Consider the following 13,140-nt stretch of genomic DNA (forward strand, 5'->3'; position numbering starts at 1 on the left):
TTGCCTTGACACACGAGACAAATTTGAGATACGAGCATAAGAGATGGTTCCTGGTGCAGGCCGTCCGGGTGGCCGAGTATGCGAGAGGCTGCTTATGAGAACAGCATCGCTCTGTCTTTCTCAGTGACCCCCGGGCCGTACAGATTGCATTTTTTTACTGGAGATAGCGTTACCGCGTTGACAATCTGCGACAAAGCCAGGACTTTAAATCTACATGGACTTTAAAGTAAGCAGCTGAAAAAGACACCAGCGAACCCCTTCAAAGCGGCAACTTAAAAAGACACCAGCGAAACCTTTCAAAGCGAGTCGTGGATGGTTAATTAATTTTAAAAAACGAGGTGGGATATATTCGGTTCTGAGGCATGGAGAATCAGAAAGTTGCGACTCGAAAGCCGCGGTGGAATGACTACATTAACATATTTGCCTTGGTTATTGCACAAGAAAGTTTAAATTTAGTGTAACGTAAGAATAAAACTTTTTGTGCATGTATAGTTTTCGAAGTTCATTTAAGTTAAATAGTTTATCTTATGTTATGAGCGCGTTGCCTTCTCTCTCTCTCTCTCTCTCTCCACACATCCCGCAGTACATGCTACCGTGTGTGTACTGAATAATGACAAATTTTAGTATTGAAGATCATAACCACTAGATAGGTATTTGTTATTTTGTGAATAGGTGGTGGATTACAACAAATAAAAGATGTTTTTCAATTGTAATATCTTGTTTGTGGTTTTTTTTCAGGAGGGTGTGTAATTTTGTTCTAAAAGATTTTGTGAGATAAGTGACAAAACATTGTTGGAGGACATTATTGAAGATTGAATGGTCAATTCTCTTTATTCGCAAGGGAAAAGACAACTTTCTCGTGATCTGACTCCATCTTAAAACCTCTCTCTCCCTCAGCCCCGTGGGCGTTACTTTGACTATTAGTTGGTGGGTTTCAGTTACAAAGGGACATCCAATACCCTCTCATCTCATTTTCTGAACCGCTTCATCCTCAGGGTTGCAGGGGGTGCTGGAGCCTATCCCAGCTGACTCTGGGCCAGAGGCGGGGGACACCCTAAATCGGTGGCCAGCCAATCACAGGCCACAATGAGACGGTCAATTATGCACACACACCCATATGTAGGGGCAATTTAGAGTGTCCAATCAGTCTAACATGCATGTTTTTTGGAATGTGGGAGGAAACCCACGCAGGCCCGGGGAGATCATGCAAACTCCACACTGGTGGACGTGACCTGGATTTGAACCCAGGACCCAGAGCTGTGAGGCCGACACACTAACCACTCGCTCCACCGGGCCGCCCCAATGCCTTTAGCTAGTTTGAAAACAAATACTAGTGGGTTTTAACTTAAACATTTGTTGGGGCAGAAATCCCACGATATGACACTTCTCTTTGAACTATAAGAACAGGATATTTGGACACAGGTCAGGAAAAGTTTTACCATGTTTGTTTCTCTTTGAACAGCTTTTACAACTGCCAGAACACAGTTCAATTATTTATAATGCAAACACCAGTGCCACATGCTGTGGTCACACATTACTGTGACTAGGCTACACAACCCAATGGTCAAACAAAGGTTTGATCAGCAAGCATAAAGCCATAGGTTCCATTAACATCTCCCTGAAAAGGGATTTTTGGAACTTGGAATGTCGGCCGAAACTTGCCGATGCAATAAATACGTTGTCTAATTAGTGTTTTTATTTGTCACACCTCTGAGGAAGGATGGATTATCTCAATAAACTAAGGAAAATTACTTACTAGATGCTTGCTTAGACAGAGTTCTAAACAACATTTATATTGAAGATTTTCATCTTTAAACCTAGCTCCTGAAAAATGGGAGTAAGTTGTGTTCAATATTTCCTTCATAGCGTTTCCATTCCATATTTCAATGGATTCATAGTCATATAGCATAATGGAGTTCATTGTGGAGGCATCAATGAATTGATTTGGTGGGCCAGAGTTAAGATGGATATGTAGATTACTAGCTCTGGTCTCATATTTTCCTGTCATGCAAACTCATTTTGCTGCCTTTCATTCTTTGCAAAGCCTGTTAATATTAAAGACACCAAAATGAAAAGGACTGATCGTCGTTCGTTGATAATATTTATGTATAGCCTACCATACACCTTACTTTACATAAAGGGAAATTTTCAATCAATGCTTCCTTTAATTTCATTATTGCATACTGAGGAGTCGAATAGCGAGAATATTACAATTAATGTATACTAGCAGAGGGGCCCGGTTTCGCCGGGCCCTCCTGCTTGTTTAGAACCAAATAACAGATTGAATCACAGGCAATGTGTCTTTAACCATAAAAATTCAGTTGTGATTGATTCAGTGCCCTCGGTCTGATAAAATAGCATCAAATGGATAATATCTGAAAAGAACAACGTCACTCTAAAAAAGACTCAACGCTGACCAATAGTATTCTTGCCTGCATCCTTGGAATGAGAAAATCAACTTTGAGTCACATTGATTCCTAAGAACTTCACTCAATGGTATATAAATCTCCCTCACATGCTGATTAGGTCGAAAGGAGATTAATTTTTTAATGGCTGACTGTAATATTATAGTGCAGGTCACTGACATTCTTGTACTACACTTGTTTTTATGAGAACAAAAATTAGGAATATGAGTAGATAAGTTTTGGTGAAATTTATGATTATCAACTGATGTACATTACGAGTTGGCCAATACATTATAAGGCATGTTACATTAACATAATGCAAATGGTCCACTTATGAATGCTCTTATTTACCATGCAAATAGCAGGTGATAATGAAAGTGTTTGAACAATTAATGTGTAAGGCAGAACTTGCTTTGTAAACATCAATCCTGCTGCCACATCCTGTAATATGACAATGGCAGAATGTATATCGACTGAATTTTTAGTGTAAAATGTTAAGGACCCTCAATTAATGCAAAATAAGAATTGCATTTGCGGCCAGCATTTTAAGTCTCAATGGGTTTTCACGATTTATTGTCTCGTTTGTAATTTTTTTCTATCTGACCTTCTGTCAGTCAATCAAATTGCATGCAATTGAATTCAAAACATGTACTTGATTAACAGACAGTATCTTTGAGAGCTAACACTCACTCGCGATTGATAGGTTGAGCATTTCCGGTCCAAGTTAAATCTGGAAGAAAAATAATAATTTAGGGCACATATACTGTAGTAACCTTTGGGACAAAATGCATCGCCCACTAATGCTTTGATTTACTACTTTTTAACGTTAAGATGTGTCGTTTTTTTTTTTTTGGGTGTTTTGGCCGAAGTTGGGACAAAATGTGGATGGAGTATGTGTCGAGGTATTATATATACTACTTAAAAGGAATACCAAAATATGTATTTAAAAAAAATTGCATAAAAACACCAGTTTCACCTCGCAAATCCTTTATTCTGTTATTACCAACTGTACGGTTGAATCTTTGTTTTTATATTTATAAGCAATAAAAAGTAACCAAACAGCCTGACAATGCAATTCTGCCCCCAACCAACACACACACACACACACACACACACACACACACACACACACACACACACACACACACACACACACACACACACACACACACACACTCACACACCATTACCTTATCTTCAGCCTGTATTTTTCTTTTTTAACATAAATAAGTGGGTGGCGTACATTAGGACACTACAAATGCTTTTTTTTTCTTTTATTTTGAAAATTCTAACCTGCTCACATAATTTTAATCAAAATCCTTAACAAATGCTGAACTTCAGTTTGACGTTCCAGTTAACACTTTTACTGTTCTCCCACTCAATCAGTATGTTATATATTGTAGTACTGTCACTGACACCATCATCCACAATTTTTAGCAATTTAGGCCAAAAGGGAAAGAAATTACATACATGTTGGATATATTGGAAACATGGAACAAAACAGCGATGTATGACACCAAACAGGCATGAATTGAGTGAACATTTGAAATGACTAAACATTTTCTCCTGCAGTTTTCTACTCTGTACAAGTGCTTTTTAAAAAGCTGTCTATAACAAATAAGGCTGTTGGTGCTTACACGCTGCACTTGCAAACATAGATCAAGATCAACTCTGGATTTTCTTGGTACAAGCGCTAATAAGAGAAACATAAAATACTGGTTGCAAGAGATTCACATGGAAACATTTTGACTGTTTTGTTGGTGTTTTTTCCATGTTCCTTGGTTTTAATACAACAAAATAGATCCTCTGAACCCTTGTTCACATTACTCTGCATGCTTGATTTCCTTTTAGTCATAACCATCATAATCTGGATCCATGTTTTCACCTTGGTAGTAATTTCCCTGCGTGGAGTAGGATCTCGTCTTCATCGAACAGTTGGTTTCCATCAGAATTGCCTGTAAGACAGATCACAAATGTGATTCAACTATTATAATATATGTATCATTTTGTTTTGTGGAGTTTGCATGTTCTCCCCGGGCCTGCTCCCCGGGCCTGCGTGGGTTTCCTCCTGATACTCCAGTTTCCTCCCACATTCCATAAACATGCATGGTAGGCTGATTGGTATGGGTGTGTGTGAGCATGGTTGTCCGTCTCCTTGTGCCCTGTGATCGGCTGGCCACCGATTCAGGGTGTCCCCCACCTCTGGCCCGGAGACAGCTGGGATTGGCTCCAGCACCCCCCGCGACCCTAATGAGGATAAAGCGGTTCAGAAAATGAGATGACATCATACTTTTTGTTCATACGTATATCATGTTGGCATCAATATCAAAATTACAATAAGAATTTCTTACAAAAGAAATGTCAAATTCAGTGAAAATATCTATCAGCACACCTGGGGTAATATATATGATCTAATAACATTGGTTTAGTTCTGAATCTGCACATTGATTTTTATATCTGATTTCAAGCACTTTTCAATAAATGACCAAAAGACAAACTCATGGCCAACACCACTCGGAAGTTGAACTACCAGCGTCCTCAACAATTTATGTCATAAAATGTACGACAAATCCTGCTAAAACAAATAAGCTGGTAGCTATCTATCTAAGTATAATTTTCAAATTTCGATTTTAACAAAATATTCCTGGTAAGAGGTATCAAGTCAAGATTCCCGTTAGATCTGGACACCTCAATCTCCATCAATGAACTACCATAAAATGTACCTTAAATGCATATGATAGAGACAATGCTTGCAACAAAATAAAGAGGATTCAGATATATAGATGATGAGTGAAAGCAGTCATTATAGCTGGGTGTTAATAATTGAAGCTATAAAACAAAAACCCAGAGTGGAAATACAGGGGAAATCATAGTTGTGCTTAAGACCACACTACTTGAGTTTTCAGCTTATCCTCTCAAGGGTTTCCACACTGAAATAGTTGGTCCGCATGATAGATTTAGCACAGATCTTACAACTGATGCCCTTCATGACACAACCACCACACAACCCTCGAAAGGGTTGCGGGGGTTGCTGGAGCCTAACCCAGCTGTCTTCGGGCGAACGGCAGACTACACCCTAGACTGGTCGCCAGTCAGTCATAGGGCACACAGAGAAGCAAATGACCATCCGCACTCCCAATCATACCGCCATCAGCAGGAATTGAGCCCGTGACTGCCCACACCAAAGTTCGGTGGGTGAACCTTTATGCCACTTCAGACACGAACCTACACAAGCTGTTAAACATGACCTCCGAGGACCTCCTCGAATGTGCCCAGATATTCTGCATCTAAAAGTTTCCACACAGTTTATGTACAAAACCCTGGCCTTGGAAAAATGCAACTTTCTCTGGAAGCAAATACGACATGCAAAACGCAGCACGGACCAAACTCTGACACCTGTCGTACAGGGATTGGACGGCGCGTATTAAACTGTCTTTGAACTACAACTATCTTTGAACTTGGCTTTTAGAGCTATTTTAATATGTTTGCAGGCTTACAATTTTTTCTTCTTGTCCAGGTGGGTTCCTCAGGAAAATGCAAAGGGGAGCAAATAAAATGTCCACTATTCCAATCATGGTCATCAACCAGGGAAACCCTATATTTTCAGCTATGGATCCTCCGATTGATGGACCTAAAAAAAGTAGAAAATGAATGAGATACCTTTCACATAGTTTAAAGGGAAAGTTATTACCTTTATCATGTGCATCTTAGCAAAAAGAATCTTGCTCAATACATTCAAGAAAAAAGAACACTAATTTTTCTCATGTGTAACAGTGGAGCAAAACTGAAATAAATTCCATTATTTCCAGTAAGTCCTTTTAATGAGAGATGGTTCACTTTCATACACATACTGACTGACATTTACTGATAATTGTGATTGCGAGAGAGAGAGAGAGAGAGAGAGAGAGAGAGAGATAGAGAGAGAGAGAGAGAGAGAGAGTGAGTGAGTGAGTGAGTGAGTGAGTGAGTGAGTGAGTGAGTGAGTGAGTGAGTGAGTGAGTGAGTGAGTGAGTGAGTGAGTGAGTGAGTGAGTGAGTGAGTGAGTGAGTGAGTGAGTGAGTGAGTGAGTGAGTGAGTGAGTGAGTGAGTGAGAGTGAGAGCGAGAGTGCGAGAGCGAGAGAGCGATGGCATATTTTTGTTTGGTTTAGTTTTCTTAACTTTTTGCCATACACTTGCATATTTATTTCATACAAAATGTATATACTTTAATCATTTTTAAAGGGTTTATAGTGGCTAGTATTAAATATTGTGGAACGAATTATGCGAATTCAATGTAAGACGGCGGCCTACTTGTGAAAAATCCAAGTTATGAAACAAGTTCTGGAAACAATTCATTTATTAAGTAGAGAAATCAGTGAATTAGGCCGCGATGGAACAAATCTCTTATATTGATCTTTTTCACAATCTTTCATTTTAATATTATGGGGTTTTCATTATCAGTCAGTAATATTTATCCAGATTACAAGAAAAAAAGGTTTGAAATATTGAGTCTATGTCACAATGATGGTACACAATTTTAATAAAACTTTACCTGTATTGGCTTAAATTGAAAATATTAAAATATTGTACCAATCATCCCAAATATAAATTCTGGTAGAAAGAAGCAGTGGGGGTAAAATCTAAGCATTTCAAACGTGAACATAGACTATCAGAAGCCTTAAATCCCATGTGATTTAGGCATGCAAATATAGGAACAGCTATCATGACTGTTAACGCTATGTTTCCTTCCAGCCAGTTGCTGCTGACTGCAAAATATCAGCAAAAGCCTGTGGTTTGGTGTCATATCATTAGAAATTCCAAGGTTTTGTGTGACATTCTGCTTACCTAGAGCAAATCCCATGCAAAAAGCCACATCAGCAATGGCATACACACTTCCATAAACCGACACGTGCCGCAAGTCCACCAAGTATCCCATTATAGGCATCATAGAAGAGTCCACCATGCCTGTAACAAATGGTGAACAGGTGGTAGGTTCAGTGTGGCACGTGAAGGTAGCAGTTTTATAGTGATTATTTTTATTTTATGTTGCGCACGTACCAATGGCAAAGCCAACACCAAAGTTTGGGAGAATCAGACCATATATATTTCTTGCAAATGGAACCTGTAATAGGCAGACAAGTCACAAAAATACTGCTAAATATAGTAGCACCTGGGAAAGAACCCAATGAAAATTAGGATGATGATGATTATGATATTTGACAGCTAAGCAAACTAGTTTGCCCTGTCACTACTATACTTACCCCTAATATACAGATTCCAACAACCACCATCCCAATGAGGGCACAAAGCCATCTGTTGGAGGTAAATACACAATTGATCAGGAAATTGTTTGATTAGGTTCAATTTATGTCCTCAAGGGATGGAAGGAGACATGAATTTACACTGAGGTGATTGCATTTGAATGAGGGTGGGTTACACTGCGTTTGGCATGAATTAAGATATTATTTTTCATCATTCATAATAGATGGTCTTATTTCTTTTAATTATGATAGATGGAGACCCCTCTATGTAGAAAAGTACTTTGTATTAGCGATTTGTGCATGACTGGAGTATGGATGAGCTGGTGATCATTGAGCTATTGAGGATTTATATGGCTTGGGACCTCATGCAAAGTAACTACCCTCCTTTTCAGGCCATGGAATGATTTAAAAACTACATCAACAAAAAATGACAGCAATGCTTTCCAAAAATGTTTTTTTAGTATAACTCAGCGCATCTGATGCCTGCTGCCGTCATATTTATGAATGAAATGCTTCTGACATCAGAAGCAACACAGCTCAAACTCCGTCTACCCATGATCATCATATGGTTTCATGGTTATTTCATCATTATAATAAAATTCACAAAAATCACATTAGACTAACACACCAAGGGTTGTGGCTGTGAAATGCTTTGGCATTTCCCCAAATAAACGGATGATATGAAAATGAGCATTACAGAGACACCTCGCTACTTCGCACTTATCGCTGCTTCACTACATCACAGATTTTTTTCTGGGGAATTAATTTTTTTTGTTTTTTATTCATTCATTCATTTATCTTCCGTACCGCCCATCCTTGAAAGGGTTGCGGTGGTTGCTGGAGCCTAACCCACCTGTCTTCGGGCGAAAGCCAGACTACACCCTAGACTGGTCGCCAGTCAGTCGTAGGGCGCACAGAGAAACAAACGACCATCCCCACTCGGGAATCGAGCCCACGTTTGCCCGCAACAAAGTCAGGTCGAGTGAAACTCTACACCACAAGGCGGCTTATTTTATGTTTTATTTTTTTATTTTTTTATGTTTTAAGTTCATAAATGTGAATGTGAAAATCCATGCTGAAACTCGCAAGCGGAAGCACTCCCCTGTCTTCTGCTTGCTACTAGGGCTCAGTACTGAATAATTTAATTTTTAAAAAAAATTCAAGTTCATAAAAATGTGAAAATCCACGCTAAAAGTCGTAACCAGGAACCACTGTTGCCACTAGAACTCAGCACTGAATAAAAACGTGACGGGACGATTCGCCGAAAGACGTTTGGCCGACGGACAGTTCGCCAAACGGACGTTTCGCCGAAACGCGCTTGCCCCGCCCCGATCGTGTGTGTACACCTTTTTCAACCTCGGCCCGCGGGCCATATACGGCCCGTTACAGATAACATTCATTTAGGAATAACAAGGGCATTCATTCACGGCCAAACACACGCAGAACAGTATGTGACAGAAGAAATAGAGAAAAGAAAGTAATGAAATTGTAAATCCAGAAATCCTACTCCAGAAAATTTACACCAGCATAGAAAACTTTGAGATTAATCTTTGAATTAAGGTTCTCAGCAAATCGTTTTGAATATATATTTCCTAAAATAATGGGCACACATCACTACTACTTTAAACGCAAGGATAAAATAAAAAATATAAAACATTGGCAGCACATTGTAGTACGTACTTGTATTTAGATTAGGTTTGTTTTTTTCTTTTGTGCCTCAAATTGACAATCCTGTTACTTTACAGTGGAAGCCATCTCAAAATGTACTGCCCCCCGCTGGACATATTTCTAAATACAAGTACGTACTACAATGTGCTGCCAATGTTTTATATTTTTTATTTTATCCTTGCGTTTAAAGTAGTTGTGATGTGTGCCAATAAGAACAATATTTTAATTTTAAATAATTTCCCATTATTTTAGGAAATATATATTCAAAATGATTTCCTGAAAACCTTAATTCAAAGATTAATCTCAAAGTTTTCTATTTCTGGATTTACAATTTCATTACTTTCTTTTCTCTATTTCTTCTGTCACGTACTGTTCTGCGTGTGTTTGGCCGTGAATAAATGCCCTTGTTATTCCTAAATGAAAGTTATCTGGAACGGGCCGTATATGGCCCGCGGGCCGAGGTTGAAAAACATGTACACACACGATCCGGGGGCGGGGCGAGCGCACGAATCCCGTTTCGGCGAAACGTCCGTTAGGCGAACTGTCCGTCGGCGAAACGTCTTTCTGCGAATCGTCCGAGTACCAAGAAAAAAGAAAATTAAGGGTGACACTACTTCACAGATTTTCACATTTCGCGAGGGGGTCTGACCACCCACTAACCGTGATAATCGCAGTATTACTGTATTTATTTATTGATCCAGTCATTCATCTTCCATACCGTGCATCATCATAACGGTTGTGGGGTTGTCAGAGCCTATCCCAGCTGATTATCCCAACCGGGGGGTACACAGAGAGACAAACGGCCATCTGCTTAAACAATTATACCGCCACAAGCGGGAATCGAGCCCGAGCCTGCCCGCACTGAAGTTAGGTGAGTGAACCTCCACACCATCAGGCAGCCTGGCATTATTTTTATCATTTTAGAAATGGGTATTTGGTAGGCTTTGTACATAAACATAAAACATCATAGGCGCCGTTCAAAGCGGCTGCTAGTTGCAGTGGCTCCCTAAACCCTCACTCGTATTCTGTGTTTTTAGGGCTTTTTTAGAGCTTTTTTATCCTTTATTTTTACATTTTATTGTCTCTTAAGATTTTACTTGTTACTTTGCTTTATATACTATATTCCAAACTTTAATGTTTTAAAACTTTACTTTCAAGACTCTACTCCGAGACTCAAGTTGTGCGAGAGGCAGTCTTTGAGCTATTAGTTTAGTTTATCTTTTGGGAATTCTGGACATTATATTTTGACCCACTCAGCCATGCCTCCGCTGTCTTACACAAAGGATCAGCTGTTAGCGCTACGCAACACCTGGATTCCCCTGGACCTGGACCTGGACCTCCCCGCGGAGTTAAAGAGGAAGAGAAGAGGATGCAGAGCTGGACGAAAATGTCAGGAGAGAAAGCGACGCTTCAGACCCAGCATTCCATCTATTATTATGGGGAACGTAAGATCTCTCCCCAATAAGATGGAAGAGCTAACGGCGCCGACCAAACAACAACGACAATATCGGAATATCTGCATTATGTGCTTCACGGAGACCTGGCTGAATGAACTAATTCCGGACTCTCTCGTCTCCTTGGACGGTTTTCAGCTGGTGAGGGCGGACAGAGATGCTGAGGAGAGCGGTAGGAAGAAAGGGGGGGGACTAGCTGTTTTTATTAATAGTAGATGGTGCAGCCCCGGGCACATTACTGTGAAGGAGCGACTCTGAACTCGAGATATCGAGCTAGTAGCTGTTAGCATCAGGCCGTTTTACATCCCCCGGGAGTTCTCGCACGTTATCATAATAACTGCGTATATACGTCCCTCGGCCGATGCGACAGTCGCCCGCGAGCTGCTTCACGCCACTGTGTCCCGGCTGCAAACGTCACACCCCAGTCTCTCCTTCTTATCTCTGGTGACTTTAACCATGCTCCCTTGGCTTCTACTCTCCCCACCTTCACTCAGTTTGTGAAGTGCCACACCAGGGAACAAAAAACTCTGGACCTGCTGTATGCCAACACAAAGGAGGCATACAGCTCAGTCCCCCTCCCCCCACTGGGCCGCTCAGACCACAACCTGGTCCATCTGATCCCCACCTACATCCCTATGGTGAGGAAAATAAAACCTACCACGAGGATCATACAAAGATGGACCGAGGAGACCAGCATGGTACTGAGGGACTGTTTTGAGACCACTGACTGGGAGGTGCTGTGCAATTCACATTGTAATGACATTGACAGCTTGACCCACTGCATCACAGATTATATTAACTTCTGTGTTGAGAACATTGTACCCTCCAAGAAGGTCCGTTGTTTCTCCAACAATAAGCCGTGGGTCACCAGGGATCTAAGGGCCCTCCTGAACAAGAAGAAGAGGGCTTTTAGGTCTGGGGAGAAAGAGAGCCTGAAAATGGTCCAGAAGGAGCTGAAGAGAGAGATAAGGAAGGGTAAGACCATCTACAGGAGGAAGCTGGAGAACCAACTCCAGAGAGGCAACACCAAAGAGGTCTGGAGGAGCTTGAGGACTATTTCGGGCCATGGAGGCAACAGCGAGAGAGACCCGGAGTCTGGCGGCAGGGAGTGGGCCAATGAACTGAATCAGTTCTTTAACAGATTCGGTCCTGCCCCCACTCCCCTGACCCCCCAGACCAGAAGCAACGCTCCCCCCTCGTTCTCCTCCTCCTCCTCTTCCTCCCCCTCTTCCACCGGTCTCTGCATTACTGTCGATCAGGTGATAAAACAGCTCAAGAAGATCGAGGCAAGGAACGCTACCGGTCCAGACGGCCTCAGCTCCAGACTACTGAGAGAGTGTGCGGATCAGCTTGGTATAGTGATTCTGCATATTTTCAACCTCAGCCTCAGTCTGCAGAAGGTCCCCACCTTGTGGAAAACTTCCTGCGTGGTCCCAGTTCCTAAGACTGCGTACCCCAGGGAGCCAAACCACTTCAGGCCGGTAGCATTAACCTCTCACCTGATCAAGACATTGGAGAGAATCATCCTCAATCACCTCAGCCCCCTGATGAATGCAGAGCTGGACCCTCTGCAGTTCGCCTATCGTCCAGGCATTGGTGTGGAAGATGCTACCACCTACCTGATGCACAGGTCTCTTTCACACCTGGAGAACGCGGGAAGCACGCTGAGAATGATGTTTTTTGACCTCTCCAGTGCCTTCAACACCATTCAGCCGGTTCTACTGAGAGGGAAACTGGAAGAGGCTGGAGTAAGGAACCACCTAGCCGCATGGATCATCGACTTCCTCACTGACAGACCACAATATGTGAGACTCGAGGACTGTACGTCTGATGTGGTAGCTTGCAGCATGGGGGCCCCACAAGGCACAGTGCTCTCTCCACTCCTCTTCTCCCTCTACACATCGGACTTTAAACATAATACAGACACCTGCCACCTCCAGAAGTTCTCTGACGACACCGCTATTGTTGGACGAGTGACGGACGGGAACGACCTGGAGTACAGGGGAGTCATCACAGCCTTTGTTGACTGGTGTAGGCAAAACCACCTCTACATCAACACCAGTAAGACAAAGGAAATGGTCATCGATTTTCGGAGGAATCCTCAACAGCCCACTCAGGTGAACATCCAGGGTACAGACATTGAAATCGTGGAGAATTTTAAGTACCTGGGTGTTCACCTCACAACAAACTAGACTGGTCCACAAACACAGATGCCCTGTACAAAAGGGGCCAGAGCCGCCTCTACCTACTGAGGAGTCTACGGTCCTTTGGAGTGTGCAGGACACTGCTGAGGACTTTCTACGACACTGTGGTGGCCTCTGCAGTGTTTTATGCAGTGCTTTGTTGGGGATGCGGGAGCACGGAGAGGGACAG

At 41.8% G+C, this 13,140-nt stretch overlaps 1 protein-coding gene across 1 annotated transcript in view; it reads right to left on the bottom strand.

The window, feature by feature from the left end:
• Nucleotides 1-3,500: 3,500 nt before the first annotated feature.
• Nucleotides 3,501-13,140, bottom strand: part of slc18a2 (solute carrier family 18 member 2) — a 31,737-nt gene continuing 22,097 nt past the window's right edge. The window contains exons 12-16 of the mRNA XM_077613230.1: nt 7,646-7,697; nt 7,443-7,506; nt 7,230-7,349; nt 5,903-6,036; nt 3,501-4,360 (exon numbers count right to left, since the gene is read on the bottom strand). Of these exons, the coding sequence (XP_077469356.1) occupies nt 4,253-4,360; nt 5,903-6,036; nt 7,230-7,349; nt 7,443-7,506; nt 7,646-7,697 (478 nt within the window). The 3' untranslated portion in view covers nt 3,501-4,252. The remainder of the gene's footprint in view (nt 4,361-5,902; nt 6,037-7,229; nt 7,350-7,442; nt 7,507-7,645; nt 7,698-13,140) is intronic.

Source organism: Stigmatopora argus, chromosome 11, assembly GCF_051989625.1.
Source record: "Stigmatopora argus isolate UIUO_Sarg chromosome 11, RoL_Sarg_1.0, whole genome shotgun sequence".
Classification (NCBI taxonomy): domain Eukaryota; kingdom Metazoa; phylum Chordata; class Actinopteri; order Syngnathiformes; family Syngnathidae; genus Stigmatopora; species Stigmatopora argus.